The 18349-nt window shown below is 40.4% G+C and overlaps 1 protein-coding gene across 3 annotated transcripts in view; it reads left to right on the forward strand.

Moving 5' to 3' along the window:
- nfkbil1 (nuclear factor of kappa light polypeptide gene enhancer in B-cells inhibitor-like 1) overlaps window positions 1-18349 on the forward strand; it is a 35899-nt gene that overhangs the window by 11084 nt on the left and 6466 nt on the right. For 2 of the 3 annotated variants that reach the window (XM_059970923.1, XM_059970924.1), the window contains exons 3-4: window positions 9425-9537; window positions 13576-13735. In XM_059970923.1, coding sequence (XP_059826906.1) covers window positions 9425-9537; window positions 13576-13735 — 273 coding nt within the window. The remainder of the gene's footprint in view (window positions 1-9424; window positions 9538-13575; window positions 13736-18349) is intronic. The other variant, XM_059970925.1, reaches the window with a different exon arrangement.

The raw sequence follows: 18349 nt of genomic DNA on the forward strand, positions 1-18349 counted from the left end.
CATAACAAATATCTAATATTAACTGCCCAATAGTAAAATCTGAAATTAGGTAATGCTAACCCGCCTTCCTTTTTTGTCTTCTGTAAATATGTTTTACCTAACCTGGGATTTTTATTCTGCCATATATATGAAAAAATTTTAGAGTCAACATTAGTAAAAAAAAAGATTTCGGGATAAAAATTGATATCACTTGAAAAATATATAAAAACTTAGGTAAAATAACCATCTTAATAGCATTAATCCTACCTATTAGGGATAAAGACAAAGGTGACCACTTAGTAAACAAACCTTTAATCTGATCAATTAAGGGTAAAAAATTAAATCTAAATAAATCTTTATGGTTTTTTGTGATTTTGATCCCTAAATAAGGGAAAAAGTCATTAACTAATTTAAAGGGTAAATTTCCATAAATTGGGACCCGTTTATTCAATGGAAACAATTCACTTTTATTAAGATTTAACTTATACCCAGAAAACTCACTAAATTGAGCCAATAATGATAAAACTGCTGGAATGGATTTCTCCGGGTTAGAAATGAATAGTAATAAATCATCTGCATACAAAGATAACTTATGAATATCTGTCCTACGACTAATACCCAAAATATCCTGTGATTGTCTGATGGCAATTGCCAAAGGTTCTAAGGCAATGTTAAATAGTAATGGACTAAGAGGACATCCCTGTTCTAAGGCAATGTTAAATAGTAATGGACTAAGAGGACATCCCTGTCTAGTGCCCCGAAATAGGTGAAAAAAGGGAGATCTTTGATTATTGGTAAACACTGAGGCTACTGGAGTATGATAAATCAATTTAATCCATGATATAAATATCGGACTAAAATTAAACTTCTCCAACACATTAAATAAGTAAGGCCATTCAACTCTGTCAAATGCTTTCTCCGCATCTAATGAAATCACGCATTCTGAAGTATCATGTGAGGGAGTATAAACAATATTCAACAATCTCCTAATGTTAAAAAAAGAATAACGATTTTTAATAAAGCCAGTTTGATCATCTGAAATAATTTTGGGTAATACCTTCTCCAATCTAGATGCCAGTAACTTGGAAAAAATCTTGGAGTCTACATTCAATAAAGATATAGGTCTATAAGAAGCACAATTAGTAGGGTCTTTATCTTTCTTCAATATTAGAGAAATGGAAGCTCTATAAAAAGATTGTGGCAAATTCCCTAATCTAATGGCTTCCTCAAAAACCTTACCTAACCAAGGGGAAAGAGTAGCGGAAAAAATTTTTAAAAATTCAACTGTATAACCATCTGGACCCGGTGCTTGCCCAGAATTCATTGAGGAAATAGCCCCCTTAATTTCTACATCCGTAATAGGAGTATCCAATATCAAAAGATCATCAGATGATAACCTTGGAAAATTTAATTTTCCAAGAAAATCAGACATGGTATTATAATCTTGAGGAAATTCAGATTGATACAGGGAGGTATAGAAATCTTGAAATGCCTTATTTATCTCATCATGATTAACTGTCAGGTTCCCATTCTGCTGACCAATCTTAGTGATTTGACGTTTAACCAGAGCATTCTTCAATTGACTAGCTAACAGTTTACCAGATTTATCACTATGTATATAAAAATCAGATTTAGTTTTCATTAATTGATTTTCAATCGAGGATGTAAGTAATAAACTATGTTCCATTTGAAGTTCAACCCTTTGTTTGTAAAACTCCTTACTAGGAGCAATCGAATATTTCTTATCAATCTCTTTAATTTTATCAACCAATAAAAGAGTTTCCATCTTGATACGTTTCCTCAAACCAACAGAATAAGAAATAATCTGTCCACGTATATAAGCTTTAAAAGTGTCCCAAAGTGTTCCGCAGGAAATATCATCTGTAGAATTAGTTGAGAAGAAGAAGTCGATCTGCTCCTCCATAAATTTTATAAAGTCAGAGTCTTGCAACAAGGTAGAGTCAAATCGCCATTGTCTAGCATTAGAAGCTGTATCCATAAATTTCATAGAAAATAATAACGGAGCATGATCAGAGATAGCTATAATATCATAGTTACAACCGATTACCAATGGAATAAAACAAGAGTCTACAAAAAAATAATCAATTCTTGAATAAGAGTGATAAACATGTGAGAAAAAAGAAAACTCTTTGTCGTTAGGATACCGGAATCTCCAAATATCAAAAACTCCATTGTCAGTCAAAAAAGAGTTAATACAAGTGGCCGACTTATTAGGTAAAGTCTGAATAGATAAAGATGTATCCATCAGAGGATTTAAACAACAATTAAAGTCACCACCCATTATTAACTTATATTCGTTTAGATTGGGTAAAGAAGTAAATAAAGACTTAAAAAAGTCAGGACAATCCACATTTGGAGCATAAACATTAACCAAAGCAACCTTTTTATTACAAAGTAAACCCGTAATTAACAAAAATCTGCCATTTGGATCCGAAAAAATATCATGTTGAACAAATGAAATAGAGGAGTCAATAAAAATTGAAACTCCTTTTACTTTAGCATTCGAATTTGCGTGATACTGTTGACCCCGCCAAAATCTAAAAAAACGAAATTTGTCCTCCCTCCTCACATGAGTTTCTTGTACAAAAATGATATGAGCATTAAGTCTTTGGAATACTTTGAAAATCTTCTTTCATTTAATTGGATGATTTAAACCATTAGTATTCCAAGACACAAAATTAATGGTCTGAGCCATAATTCTGTAATCAACCCTTTGGTATAGAAAGGGTTAACCAACTTATAAACTCATGCACCTGGAAGAGGAACAAAAGTAGTGAGAAGACCCGGAAGTGACGACAACACAGACATATTTGAAGTTCAAAAACAGCCCGAATAAAAAAACTAACACAAACTGGTACAAAAAAAATTGAATTAGAAAACAGACCATCCCCCCACCCCCGAGAAAAAGAGAAAAAATCCAAAATATGACTTAAAAAGAGAAAAAGTAAGACTAATCCTACCCCCATGTCAGCTGAAGAACACTCCATATAAAAAGGATATATATAAAAGAATCACCCCAACTTTAAAAATAAAATCGCTATAATAAAAACCATATTTCTAAGTATAGTTAGTTGTAAAAAGAATAAAAATATAATCACTTAAAAACAATTATAACTCGGGCTCTGGCCCAGACAAAACAAAAAATATTTAAGCTAAGATAAGCGATGCATTGTACGGAAGAATCGCGAAAAATATAAACATAATGCCATCTTAAGCAAAACCAAAAATCTTTTCCAAAAAACCACCATCTTAATCAAGGAAAAATTTACCTTCAAAGAATTAAAAATATACCTTTGAAGGAACAAAGTTAATAGACAAGTATGTAGTTAAATGATTAAAGTGTATAAGGCAAAACAATTAACATGACGCAAACACACTTTAACTTAAGTATAAAGTGTAGGATGAACCTACACCAATAACCAGATTTTAATTCTGGTTTAAGAGATCGAGAACCATCTTACACGATCAGAATCATTCATTTATTAAAGACTGGTGTCTGTAGCAGTAGGGAATTTCTCCTCCAGATATTTTCTCGCTTCTAAAGTTGAAAGGAAAACCTGTCGTGGAGCATTCGACGGAGAAATTCGAAGCTTCGCAGGGTATAGAAGCGCAGGTTTCAGATTTTTCTCATAACATTCAGCCATCAACGGTTTAAAAAGAAGCCTTCTTTTTAAAAGATCTGGACTAAAATCTTCGATCAGGCGGAAGCAAAAATCTTTGATTTTAATCATTCCTACCCGACGAGCTGCTCTTATAACTTGTTCTTTGTCATGTACATAATGGAACCGGACAATTACCACCGAAGGTTTGTCGGTAACACTCGGTGATCGACGCCGAATTCTATGTGCCCGATCCAATAAAGGGGGGTTATTCGGGAAAATCGTCGGAAACACTTCTTTTAAAAGTTGAGCAAAATATTTCGAAGGGTCATCTTTTTCTATGCCGTCTGGAAGACCAAGTTCTGTCTTCTGGACCGATTCTCAAAATCATCACTCTTGGCTTTAAGGGCTTCCATCAGCTTAATGGTCGAAATTAAATCCTGTTGCAGTTTTCCAATAGTCAAATCTCGCTTCCGAGCTTCTTCTTGCAGAGACGCAATAAGAGCTTGTTGCTGTTTAAATACTAAATCCGTCCTAACCATGTACTCTTGAAAAGCCTTTCTATCTTCTTTAAAAAATTGTTGTAGTTCAGCAAATTTTTTATCCAAAACCTCCATAAACAATTCAAAAGTTAATTGTGTTTGTTGTGTCGGAGCCTGCTTTTTTCCGTTACCGTTCGGATTACGTCCGGGATCCCGTCCCTTAGACCTGAGAGACATTTCTGTTTGCATATCTTCAAAAGTTCACAACAAACTCTTGGCAGTAAATCCAAAAAAAAAGAATAAAGAAACTTTCGGTATAGGTAAAAATAAGCTAAATAAGGGTGATCAAAGGTTAAAAAAAGTAAAGGTTATGGAGCGAATCCAAAACGGTACTCACTCCATGAGCGTCTCCAGCTGACTCCTGCTTTTTTTTTTTTTCCGAACAGTGCCTGTGACACAGCTACTTTTAAATATACATACGTATCGGTAACACACAAATTACGTTGCGTATACTTTTTTACTGAACAGTGCACGAACAACATTCCAATATCTCCTAACGACTGGTAAAAAAAAATATATATACTGCAGCCTACCAGGAAAAGTTATTGATCGCCTTCTTCATCTTCCTCCTGCGCACTAAAACCATCAAAGTCCTCTTCTTCAGTGTCCGAATTGTACAACCTCAGGATCTCGTCACTCACTTCAGTCTCTTCGTTGTCGCTCTCACTTGAGCGCATGCGGTCCTCTTCATCACGCAGCAGTCCAGCCTTTCAAAACCCGTTGGTGATTGTGGATGTTGTGACACGGCTCCACGCATTTAGGATCCACTGGCAGACTTGAGTTAAAGATGCTCTTCGCATGCGTCCTGTTTTGGTAAAGAATTTCTCGCCGCTCATCATCCAAGCCTCCCACTCAACGCACAGCGCCACTTTAAATGCCCGGTTCACGCTGATGTCCAGTGGCTGCAAATACTTCGTGGTGCCCCCAGGAATCACAGCTGGAATTGAGTTTGTACTCTTGATGGCAGCTTTCACTGAACTTTCATTGTCAGCCGCTTAAAAATCACCATCGGTGGAAGCTTTAGTCCGGATGCTGTGCAGCTCAGAACACAAGTAAAATGTGTTCTCTCATGGCCACTTGTTTTCAGTGTGATGGACGAGTCACCTTTTTTATTAACAGTCCAAGTGAGAGGCAGGTCAAACGTCAAAGGTACTTCATCCATATTTATGGTATCATCTGGCCCGATGGAATTCTCCGCTATCTTTGAGTGAATGTGCGGAAGTTAGCAAGTTTTTCCTCGTGGTCGGGAGGGAGCTGCTGACAGAGTCGTGCGTACCCTGACGGACAGGCCTTTTCGTCTCATAAATCTAAAACACCACGATGGCCCACCTCTAAAATCTTCGATTTTCATTTTGGTGGCGATTGCTTTAGCCTTCAGTCTGATCTACGCGGTGGAAACACCGTGGCCCCCTGCTCTCTGTGTGTTAACCCAGTCTTCAAGAAAGTTTTCAAGTTCGGGCCATCTGCTATGATTACCTCTGAAAGCTTTGGTCATCTTTTTGCATTGACTCAGTTCTTCACGCTGGCGTCTCCACCGTCTCACCATCGATTCATTTATGCCAAGATTATGTGCAGCAGCTCGATTTCCTTCTTCAACCGCCAGATTGATCGCCTTTAACTTAAAAGCTGCATCATATGCTTTTCTTCGAGTGTTTTCCATGTTGATGAGGGCGAGTACAAATGACTGATTTACAATAATTTAATTGTGAAAGTGCGCTTGATTTATCGTACAATTTCATTGGACCTCTGTGAACTACTCATCAATTTTATTGGTCTACTGTTACGAGGCAAAATGTTTTTGGCGGCATGAAAAAAAACATGCATTAGCCGCACCATAGTATAGGCCGCAGCGTTGCCGCAGTGTTCAAAGCGTGGGAAAAAAGTAGCGGCTTATAGTCTGGAATTTACGGTATTTTACTCAGAGAGTGATGGATGCCTGAAATGCTTTGTCTGTTATGGTGGTAGAGGCAAATACATTAGAGGCTTTCAAGAGACGTTTTATATAAGCAATGAATGCAAAGAAGGATATGTAGGAGAGATTAGCTTTTTGGGGGAAGGGTTCATTTACCTTTTTAGCTGGTTTGGCACAACATTGTGGGCCAAAGGGCTTGTTCCTGTGCTGTACTGTTCTATGTTTAATCTAGCGGAGAGACTAGATTATGGACTGACTGACCGAACAGAACACTGTTTGTAGAAATCAACTTTGTGGGGAAGAGATGGGTAAGAGATACCATTGCCATGTAACTTGTACCAGATTGATCCCTGAGGATACCAGACTGAGAGTAATCAAACAAAAAAGCCTTATTTGTAGAGTAATTCTTTCTTTACACTCTCCTATTGTACACTCCCAAGGCGGGGATGAATGGGTTAAGAGAGCAAAACACTCTTCTAGCAGTTACGTGAAACAGGTTAGCCATATTATACCTGTCTCAGGATTTGAGTTTCACTCAAACAGTAGAGCTTAACCTCACAAAAGCAATCAAAATGCAGGAAAGCTACAGATACTGGAAATCACAAGATTCTTCTTGTGTGACAATTTCCCAGATCTCAGACCAGCCACAAACCAAACCTTTCCACAGATGAGGTTTGAGGTAAAAGTTTTTAATTTACATGCTTCAGTGCATTACAAATGGCCATGGCAATACCCTATCTCTAACATACTGCACATCAGCATTGTCCAGAAACTCGTATGAACCAAAGATATCACTTTGACCATAAGATCAGGTCAAGGGGTAGCCATGTTGCCTCCTGACACCTCCTTACTCCCAAATACCAACATCAAATCAGGAGGGCAATGGAATAAAATGAGAATGAAGTTCAATATCACTGGCATGTCGTGAAATTTGTTGTTTTCACTGGCAGCAGTGCAGTGAAATACATAATTTTAAAAAAACTAAATTACAATATTCAGGTGACCAGGGTGGAGATATGTTGCTACCAAAGGAGGTGTAAGGCACTCCTTCCCTCCGTTAGCCTGCAGGTCACCCTTGGGCAAGGTGTAGCACCTGCTTAGCCTCCTGATGAGGGACATGTGATGCCATGGGAGCAGAGGGTGGAGCAAGTATAATACTTTTGTTATTTAATTGGGTTCTCTTTAAGACTTGTGTGAAGATCTGATCACATTTTAGATCGTGTTTATGCAAAAATATAAAAAATTCTACAGAGTTCACAAACTTTCTATCACCACTGTACATAGGTAGTGACAGACATATATTCATTGTCCATTCAGAAATCTGATGGCAGAGGGCAACTGTGATAATCTGGCATTCCTGGGGCTTGGTAATGCAGAACTGACAGATTTCCCCATTTATTCAATGTTATTCCTATTAAACTCCCAACAGACTTTAAATGAGTTTTTTTTTAAAGTTACAGCTAGTGAACCCTAAGCTTTAAGGATGCATGGCCTTAATTCAGAGCATAGAAATGGGCCTTTGGGCCCAACTCGCCCATGCCAATCATGATGTCAGTCTACATTAATCCCACTTGCTTGCATTAGGCACACATCCCTCAACTCTTTCCTATCCAAATACCTATCCACACATCCTTAATATTGCTCTTGCACCATAGGATCTAGACCATATTCATAGGAGGAGAATTAGGCAATTTGGCCCACCAACTCTGCTTCACCATTCAATCATGGCTGATCCTTTTTTTCCTCTCCTCAGCCCTACTCCTGGCCTTCTTCCCGCAACCTTTGATGTTGTGTCCTGTCAAGAACCTGTCATGCTGTGCCTTAAATACACCCATCAACCTGGCCTCCACAGCTACCTGTGGTAATAAGTTCCGCAAATCCACCACCCTCAGTAAAGAATTTTTTCTGCAGCTCTGTTTTAAATGGACACTCCTCTATCCTAAAGTTATGCCCTCTTGTCATGGGGTCCCCCACCATAGGAAAATTGCTTTCCACATCTACTGTCTAGGCCTTTCAACATTAGAAAGGTTTCAATGAATCCTCGCTCATACTAAATTCCAGCAACTGCAGACCACAGCTATCAAATGTTCCTCATATGATAATCCTGTCATGCTCAGAGTCATCGTTGTAAATATATTCTGAACCTTTCCAATGCCAGCACTTCTTTTAAGTGAGGAACCTAAAGCTGTTTACAATCCTCAAAGTGAGGCTTCAGCAGAGCCTTGTAAAGCCTCAGCATCACATCTCTGCTCTTGTATTTTGGAACTCTGGAAATGAATGCTACTGTTGCATCTGCCTTCCTCACCACTGACTGTATCTGCAAATTAACTTTTATGGTGTGCTGCACAAGGATTCTCAAGTGCCTTTGCATCTGAGATTTTTGGATTTTCTCCCCATCTAGAAAACAGTCTGCACATTTATTTCTACTACCAAAGTGCATGACCATGCATTTTCCAACACTATTTCATTTGCCACTCTTGCCCATTCTCCTAATCTGCCTAAGTCCTTCTGCAGCCTACCTATTTCCTCAGCACCAAATACTCTTCCACAGATCTTTGTATCATCTGCAAACTTGGCAACAAAGATGATTCCATCTGTATATCAATCATTGACATACAGCATAAAAAGAAGTGATCCCAACACTGATCCCTGCGCAACACCACTAGCTACTTGTAGCCAATCTGAAAAGGATCCTTTGTTTCTCAGTCGTTGCCTCCTACCAATCAGCCAATGTTCTAACCATGCCAGTAACTTTCTTGTAATGCTCTTTACTTGGTAAGCAGCCTCATGTGTTGCACCTTGTCAAAGGCTTTCTGAAAGTCCAAATATACAACATCCACTGCATCCCCTTTATCTATCATGTAATTTCCTCAAAGGATTCTAACAGGTTCATTAGGCAAGATTTTCCCTTAAGGAAACGTTGTCTTATCTTGTCCTGTGTCATCAAGTACTCCATAACCTCAACCTTAACAACTGACTACAATGTCTTCCCAACCACTGAGGTCAGGCTAACTGATCTATAATTTCCTTTCTGTTGCCCTCTTCCTTTCTTAAAGAATGGAGTGACATTTGCAATTTTCCAATCCTCTGGCACCATGCCAGATTACAGTGATTTTTGAAAGATCATTGCTAATGCTTCCACAATCTGCAGTGCTACCCCTTTCATAACCCTAGGTTGCAGTACATCTGGTTCAGGTGACTTATGTACTCTTTAGTTTTTCAGTTTTTTGAGTACCTTCTCCCTTGTAATAGCAACTGCACTCACTTCTCTTCCCTCACACCCTTCAACATCTGGCAATAACCACAAGCGGTGTCGGTAAAAGCAGAAAGAGTATTACTGCCTGGTGTAACATTGTCTTGTTCTTTCTCAGTGTTTGAGCATCTCGTGGAGCCTTTGAAGAAGCATTGCCCAGCTGCCATGGATGTGTTAAATGAGGATGGGCTCACTCCAAGAGAAATACTCAAATTAATGATGACGTATCAGGTAACTACTATTTCTGAAGGTCTGGGCTGCCCTACACTTGCTAACCAGAGTTTGGAAACTTAGGACATGGGAGTTCTCTCAGAGGGATTCAGCATGAAAACAGGCATCATTAATGTCAACCATCAAGTAATTGTTCTTACACTGGTCCTATCAAGACGAAACATGTTGACTGTCCATTTCCCTTGGTAGATGCTGCCTGACCTGCTGAGTTTTGTGTTTCTTGCATTCTGTCTGAGCCCTTTATTCCTCAGTTCCCTTAGTATCAAAGTTAACCAAAACAACATTTCCCCAGGGAGTTAAAATTAGTTTCAAATCATTCCTGAAGTATTTTACACAGTAAAAGTTCATGTAGTGATTTATTCAACAATAAAATGCAGACCAGATACAATGAAACAGTTCTGAAGTTGAAGTTCAGTTTATTGCACGTATATACATAGGTGCAATGAATAACCTTGTAGCAGCACTTTACACACATAGTATCATAGAAGCAGCATTCACAAGAAAAACATTGTTCAATTACATTACTGTGCAGAAGTCTAAAGCATACAAGACCTGAACCAGAGGTGGACCAATATTCTCGTGGGCTGTTTTGTTGGATGTATTGGTGAGGGTTTAATATAATTTGACAGATGGGAGGGTGGGGAGAACCAGAATGAAGGGATGGATGGTGAAAAAGCAAAGGTAGTGTGCAGTCAGACTGTCAGAAAGGACAGGCAGATGATAGGACAAAATTGCAGCCAGCAAGGTGAGTTTCAGTGCATTAGGGATGCAAAATCAAAAAAGGTAGCAAATACAACATTCAAAATGTTATTTCTCAATGCACGGAGTAGAAGAAATAAGGTGGATGATCTTGTTGCACTATTACAGATTGTCAGGTATGATGTTGTGGCCATCACTGAATCATGGCTAAAGGATGGTTGTAGTTGGGAGCTGAATGTCCAAGGTTACATGGTGTATTGAAGGGATATGAAGGTAGGAAGAGGGGGTGGTGTGGCTCTGCTGAATGGTATCAAATTAGTGGAAAAAATTGACATAGGATTGGAAGATGTTGAATCCTTGTGGGTTGAGTTAAGAAACCGCAAGGATAAAAGGACCCTGATGGTAATTATACAAGGCCTCCCAACATTAGCTGGAATATGGACCACAGGTTACAACAGGAAATAGAAAGGCATGTCAAAAGGGCAGTGTTATGATAGTCTTAGGAGGTTTTAACATGCAGGTTGAGTGGGAAAATCAAGTTGGTAGTGGATCCCAAAAGTGTGAATTTGTTCAATGCCTATAAGATGGCTTTTTGGAGCAGTTTGTCGTTGAGCCTACTAGGGGATCAGCTATACTGGATTGGGTGTTATGTAATGAATTGGAGATGATTAGGGAGCTTAAGGTAAAAGAGCGCTCAGGAGATAGCGATCACAATATGATTGAGTTCAACTTAAAATTTGACAGGGAGAAAGTAAAGTCTGACATAGTAGTATTTCAGTGGAGTAAAGGGATTTACCATCATATCAGAGAGCAGTTGGCTGAAGTAAGTTGGAGGGAGCTGCTGGCAGGGATGACAGCAGAGCAGCAATGGCATGAGTTTCTGGGAAAAATAAGGAAGATACAGGACAAATGTATTCAAAAAACAAAGAATTGCTCAAATGGCAAAATAATACTACCATGGTTGACAACAGAAGTCAAAGCTGCTGTATAAACAAAAGAGAGGGCATACAACAAAGAAAAAATTAGTGGGAAGGTAGAGAATTGGGATGCTTTTAAAAACCAACAGAGAACAACATCTAAGTGGATAGTAAAAGCTTTTTCGTGTGTGTGTGTGTGTGTAAATAAATAAATTGGATGAAAAGGCAAGAGTGGATATAGGACTGCTAGAAAATGAGGCTGGAGAAATAGTAACAAGGACAACAAGATGCTAGATGAAGTAAGTAAGTATTTTGCATCAGTCTTCACTGGAAGACACTAGCAGTGTGCCAGGTGTTGTAGTGTGTGAAGGAAGAGAAGTGAGTGTAGTTACTATTACAAGGGAGGAAGTGCTTAAAAAGCTGAAACACTTAAGGGTACACAAGTCCCTGGACGGGATGATCTGCACCCTAGAAATGGTGGCAGGAGATCTTTTCAAAGATCACTATACTTTGACATGGTTCCAAAGGACTGGAAAACTGCAAATGTCACTCCACTCTTTAAGGAAGAAAGCCAGCAGAAAGGAAATTGTAGATCAGTTAGCTTAACCTCAGTGGTTGGGAAGGTATTGGAGTCAGTTGTTAAGGATGAGGTTATGGAGTACTTGTTGACACAGGACAAGATAGGGCAAAGTCAGCATGGTTTCTTGAAGGGAAGAATTTGCCTGATGAACCTGTTGGAATTTTTTGAGGAGATTACATGTCAGATGGATGCAGTGGATATTGTATATTTGGACTTTCAGAAGGCATACGATAAGGTGCCATACATGAGGCTGCTTACCTAGTTAAGAGCCCATGGTATTACAGGAAAGTTACTAACATGTTTAGAGCATTTGCTGATTGGTAGGAAGCAGCGAGTGGGAAAAAAATTATACTTGTCAGGTTGGCTGCGAGTGGCTAGTAGTGTTCCGCAGGTGTTGGTGTTGAGACTGCTTTTTATGCTGTATATCAGTGATTTAGTTGATGGAATCATCTTTGTTGCCAAGTTTGCAGATGATACGAAGATTTGTGGAGATGCATTTAGTGTTGAGGAAACAGGTAGGCTGCAGAAGGACTTAGGCAGATTAGGAGAATGGGCAAGAGAGTGGCAAATGATATACAATGCTGGAAAATGAGTGGTCATGCACTTTGGTAGTAGAAATAAATGTGCAGACTGTTTTCTAAACGGGAAAAAAATCCAAAAATCTCAGGAGCAAAGGGACTTGAGAGTCCTTTTGCAGAACATTATGCAGAAGTTGACTTGCAGGTAGAGTTGGTGGTAGTTGGGTTGAGGAGGAGAGAGGATCAGCCATGACTGAATGCAGAGCAGACTCCGTGGGCAAAATAACCTAATTCTGCTCCTCTGTCTTTTGGTCTTGTTTATCTATATCTTGCTAAGGTGCCTAAAACTTTTGCACGGTATTGTAAATCTGGCGGGAGGACAGGATGGTGGGAAAGGTGAGGGTAGAGCACTGTGGGAGGGGTGTGGGACAGGTGGCAGAGAAGGAGTGCCAGGAGTTTGGGGGGGGGGGTGAAATCACACAGTGTAGTCACACCCAGCCCTGAGATACCAGGCAAGGTCAATTGATGCCAAACAATTGGTGCATTGATCATTACAGAATGTCTCTCTGGTGCTTCCCACACCTCCCCTCTCTCTTCCCCTTCTCCCTGTCTCGTTCCCACTCTCAGTCCACAATAGAGACCCATATAAGAATCACTCACATATGTCATGAAATTTATTGTTTTTTTTGTGGCAGCAGTACAGTGTGATACATAAAATTGCTTCAGTAAAGTTCATAGACACCCTAGCTATATATATTTGCCTATGACTTTTGCACAGTACTGTGTAAATTATAAAGTACAAAGTGGTCAGAGTCAGACTGTAGTGATTAGGTTTGTGTCAGGTGGTTCAACAACTGAATGGCTGAAGGGACATAGTTGTTCTTTTACCTTGTGGTGTGTGACCTCAGGCTTCCAATGGTGGCTGAGAGAAGATAATGTGGCCTGGTTAGTGAGGATCTGTGATGATGGATGTTGCCTTCTGGAGACAGCACCTGCTGTAGATTGTGGGGAAAGATGTATCTGAAGAAAATGGTGACATTAATAATCTGTAAAGAAAGTAAATTACTCCTCCTTTGTCTTACCCAATATTTATTTCTGTGTAAAATGCATAACAGCAGACCATACAATGAGACCAGGAGGAGCTCATTCTACAAGACTGGCAGTGACACCTCATAGTTTGCTCTGCAAAATTAAAGCTGTTGCTTGTAGTTTTCCAATATGAATTAGCAAATAATCAATGTCTGTTGAGGGAGCAAATCTTATTACACCCCTACCCTACCCCAACAGCTCTACTTTCTAAACTTCTACTTTCCAAACCTCTCAGCAGGACCCTGGAACAAAAGTAGTTGAGGCAAGTGACAACCTAGTGCAAGGGGAAGAGGAGGCGTATGACACACTGAAGGACATTGCTGACAGGGAGTGGTATTGCAAGCTGTTTGGTGAATGTGAGGATGAATTCTACCAGAACTGCGGTCGTTACGAAGGTGAGAGCACATTATTTGTGGTAATGACTACAGAACAATGAAGTATGTTAGATTGAGCCCATTGAGTGTGATCTGGAGGAACGTACCATCTGTTTCCACCACCCTCCAAACAGAACATAGAACAGTGCAGCCCATAATGTCAACTTAAACTGATCCCTTCTATCTGCATATGGTCCATATTCCTCCATTCCCTGCAAATTCACATGCCTATCCAAGAGCCTCTTGAATGCCTTAAGACATAAGAAAAGAATTAGGCTATTTGGCCCATCAAGTTTGCTCAGCCATTCCATCATGGCTTATTTATTTTTTCCTCTTAACCCCATTCTGTGCCTTCTCTCCATAACCTTTGACACCCTTACTGAATGATGGGGCAGGCTCAGTTGGCCAGATGGCCTACACCTGCTCCTATTTCTTATGTTCTCAATCAAAAACCTAGCAACCTCTACTTTAATTATATCCAGTAACTTGGCCTTCACACCCATCTGTGGCAATGAATTCCACCAATTCACCACCTTAAAGGTAAAGAAATTCCTTCTCAACTTTCTTTCAAAAGGATATCCTTCTATTCTGAGGCTGTGCTCTCTGGTCTTCAGTTCCGCACTACTGGAAACCTGTTCTCCATATCCACTCTATCCAGGCCTTTTAATGATTTTATTGTATCTGCTTCCATTGTCACCCTTGGCAGCCTGTTCCAGGCAGCTAACACACCTTAAAGCTGTACAAATGTACAGTATTTATAGCACAGTATCAGACAATTAGGCTCACCCAGTATATGCTGGTGATTTTATTTCATGGAAACCTCTTCCCACCCTATCACTGTAACCTTTTCTTCTTCCTGTGTTTAACTATCTGTCTGTGTTGCTGTTGTGATGGAAATAACTGGTTCTTTGAGTCTCAACAGTAGAGGCTTGGACACACACCAATAAGGAATTTATTATTAAAGGGGAACTCGTGTCAACACAAGCAACTACAATACACAGGAAGCGGTGTGGGGACAGGGTACGGTTACACATACAAAGAACAAGGGAAAAGCACTACAACAGCTATCCCCCTTGACCTTGGATAGCTGTGGCTCCCTTACCAGGACAAACGATAGACCTTCCCAAACATAAATCAATGCACTTACCTTCAATGAGGTGGTCTGTAAGAGAGACCAAGCTAGGGACAAGTTTCACCTTTTATAGCATGGGGCTGGGCGAGATAATCCAATTAAGGTGACCAATAATTTAGGTGTGCATTGATTAGTTGGGAGGGATCAAATGTTGATTGGCATGTGGTGTGTCCTCCGACCAGCCAGGTGGCAGTGCATCTGTCACGTGGCCGGTATCTCTGGATACAGTTGCTCAGCTCACACACTCCTTGTTATATTCAGTTCCACCTTTCACCCTTGAACTTTTTGTGAACAATCTGTGTCCCTATCTGCTGGTTATGTATTCGGTGGTAGAGGTGGATATGATAGGGTCTTTTAAGAGACTCCTGGACAGGTACATGGAGCTTAGAAGAATGGAGGGTATTACCATAGGTAATATCTAAAGGAAGGACATTTGCGGCACAGCTTTGTGGTCCAAAGGGCCTGTATTGTGCTGTAGGTTCTCTATGTTTCTAAAGGGACAATTTTACAGTGAGCAATTCACACATTCTTGGGATGTGGGAGAAAACCAGAGATCCCAGTGGAAACCCACACAGTTACAAGGAGGAAGTGCAAACTCCACAATGTCAGCATCAGGGATTGGAGCTGTACCAGCTGCTTTTCTGTTAGAAGTGCGGACATGACAGAACCTTGAAATTTACCGTAGAGCATGATTCGGTTCCATTGCACACTCACACTTCCTTCAGAAAGTCCAAACATAACCCCTAGACAGGGTGGTAATTCCACAAACTTTTTAAAATGTATCCTCAAAATTCAGGGACCTGCAGAATCTGATGAGAAATTATGTCAATACACAAAAGGAAAGTTCAAGGCAGTCATTTCCAGAGTATCAAGGGGGCTTACCCATCACCAGAAAGTTCCCCACCTTGTTATTTACCAGCAGTTGAATGTGACTGGTATTAAGCAAGCTAGTCCATCAAGCCTGCCTTATATTGCTGGTGGCAGGGAATCATAGCTCATAACTTGTGCTCTCTTGTGTTTGTCTCCATGACTCTGTCTTGCATTCCTTCCTCATTTTCATCTCAGATGGTGGTGGGTAGAATTGGAGGTCTTGCCCGCCAACTGCTGTCCTAACTGTTGTCTCAAGCCATCTTGTCATTCAGGATACAGTCTAGCACTTGAAGAGTTGTGGCAGCTCATTCTTTGTATTCAGTCAACATGGAAGACAATGGATTTCAAGGCATGAAGTGATATGTGGATAGTGCAGGAAAGTAGCTCTGATGTAAAAGATGAACCCCCCCCCCCCCCATGATGTTTTTTGAACAAGGGTCAGGTACAAAGGGCAGATGACTCACTAGGCAACCCGGCATGGAGAGTTAAGCTGAAGGGCCTGTTTTCACGATGTATTACTCAATGGCTAATTCTTCCTCTTTATTCTCTAATTGCATGAAGGGTGACAAGGTTTCAGCACACACCATGCCAGCTGACATTGTGTGTCATTGTTGTAATGAGACACATTTAAATGCAGAATTACACTTAAAGCAATTATCGATCTGACCCAGTGGTCGAAGACTGGACTGACAGTCGTTACCTGTCCCTGATCCCAGGAGCAGACTTAATGGCCCAAATGGCATAATTCTGCTCTTCATGAGACATGCTCTCTAATCCAGGCAGCATCCTGGTGAATATCCTCTGCACCCTCTATAAAGTTTCCACATCCCTTGCATAATAAGGCAACCAGAACCAAACACAGTGTTCCCTGATTGCAAATTGTTTACTGACTTTAATTCTAAACTGGAGCTTTCTGATACCTTATGGCCACCGGAATGGGTGGGGCGCAGACAAAGTTTTTGGTTTCAATAATATACTTTATTCATAGTTTATCTATTTTTATTCAGCCCTGATAAGGAGCTTCAGAAAATTGTGAGGCCCAGATATGGTAAATAGAGTTTTCCTCAAACCATTCCTTGCAAACTTTTCTGGACACATTCCCATCACAGGTTCTGCTACCTACCTACTTACCTGAAGCAACTTACAATGAGCATTGAAATTCATCAGTCCTAAAAATGTTGATTATTTCTTGTCCTCCAGAAATGCTGCTCAACCTGTTGAGTTCCTCCAGCTGTTTGTTTCTCACTCTTCATAATGCTTTCAGGGATTAAAATTGGGTCATACTGTCCCTTGCATTTATTGCTATCATTCTTTTAGAGTCAATCAATGCCACTCCTATCTCCTGTTTGTGCAATGAACCATGAATCATTTGGGAGGCTGCTGTAAAGGACCACACCCCTTAGTGACTGTAGTTCTTCCCCTACAGAGCCTTTGTGTTGGCTGCACTGAGTTTCCATGTGTCCTTCAAGCAGTCGGTTACATTCCCTTACAGTCAACCTACACAGGAACACCAGTGAGTGTCAGCATTTTTTCACCAACTTGTGTGGTGCAGCACAGAAACAGGCACTTTGGCCTATGATATCTGTGCCGTGTTACGTAACCCCATAACTGGGTCACTTACCAGCAAAGATAGAGAGGTCCATTGAAGTCTGATGGTACTATTTTTAAAATATTTATTGAAAAAGGGGTACAAAAGTAAGATTAATGCAAACATGTAGATAATATACGTCGTCAATACTAAATCTAAAAGCGCGGGTATAATAATAATCAATAAGAAATAGCTCTATCATTGTCTAGGGGATAATGTATTGTCCGATGGAAATATAAAAGTCACTGTTAGTTCGTTCAAGCTGCAGCGTTTTGGGTTTAAGAGAGAGACGGGTTAAACTTGCCAAGGTCTTTTATGATGCCAATCCTTTGAGTCGTGGGAGTTAGTTTCCCCGTTGTTAGCTAAAAGCCGTTTTCCGTGGAACAAGCCACCAGTTCCAGGCAAACGGAACTGAACGCACGTGGCCTCCTTCCAATGGCTTCCGCTATTACGGGATCGCTAGCGTTTCTTCTGGTGCATCTGAGGGGCTGTTCCCACAGACCCTCGTTTATCCTGACTCGCAGGGTCGCAGATGTCAATCAGGTTGGGGGTGATGCAATCCCTCCCTCAACCAGCCCACTTTGCCTGAGGGCTTCCACGTAGCACAGTATTTCAATCCACAGAGACAATGGCCGTGTCCCGTAGCTTTATATTGCCGGGGGACGAGACATTCCGCACGTCTCTCTCTCATTTCCTGGGTCTCCTGACCCAACTCAATAGTGATCTTGCGATTCTCACAAAGGAGGGGGCTGCAGGCGTAACAGCCGCCTATGATGACAAATTAAATTAAAGCTGTAACACTTACCCAACAATCTGGTATATGTCTAGGGGAAAAGGAGATCCAGCCACTCACCAACCTGTGAGAATCAAGTTTATGCCGTGCGCGCGCACACAATATCAAACTCGCACCAGATACCGTTATGGAATACACTTTAAAGATTTTACTAAAACTAAAAGAATACTATGCAATGCAGTATATATGAAAGAAAAGAAAAAGTAAAAGGCGCCAACTTATCAAAGTTCAGTCAGTCTAGTGCACATCGAA

This window comes from Hypanus sabinus, chromosome 5 (genome assembly GCF_030144855.1).
Source record: "Hypanus sabinus isolate sHypSab1 chromosome 5, sHypSab1.hap1, whole genome shotgun sequence".
Lineage (NCBI taxonomy): Eukaryota > Metazoa > Chordata > Chondrichthyes > Myliobatiformes > Dasyatidae > Hypanus > Hypanus sabinus.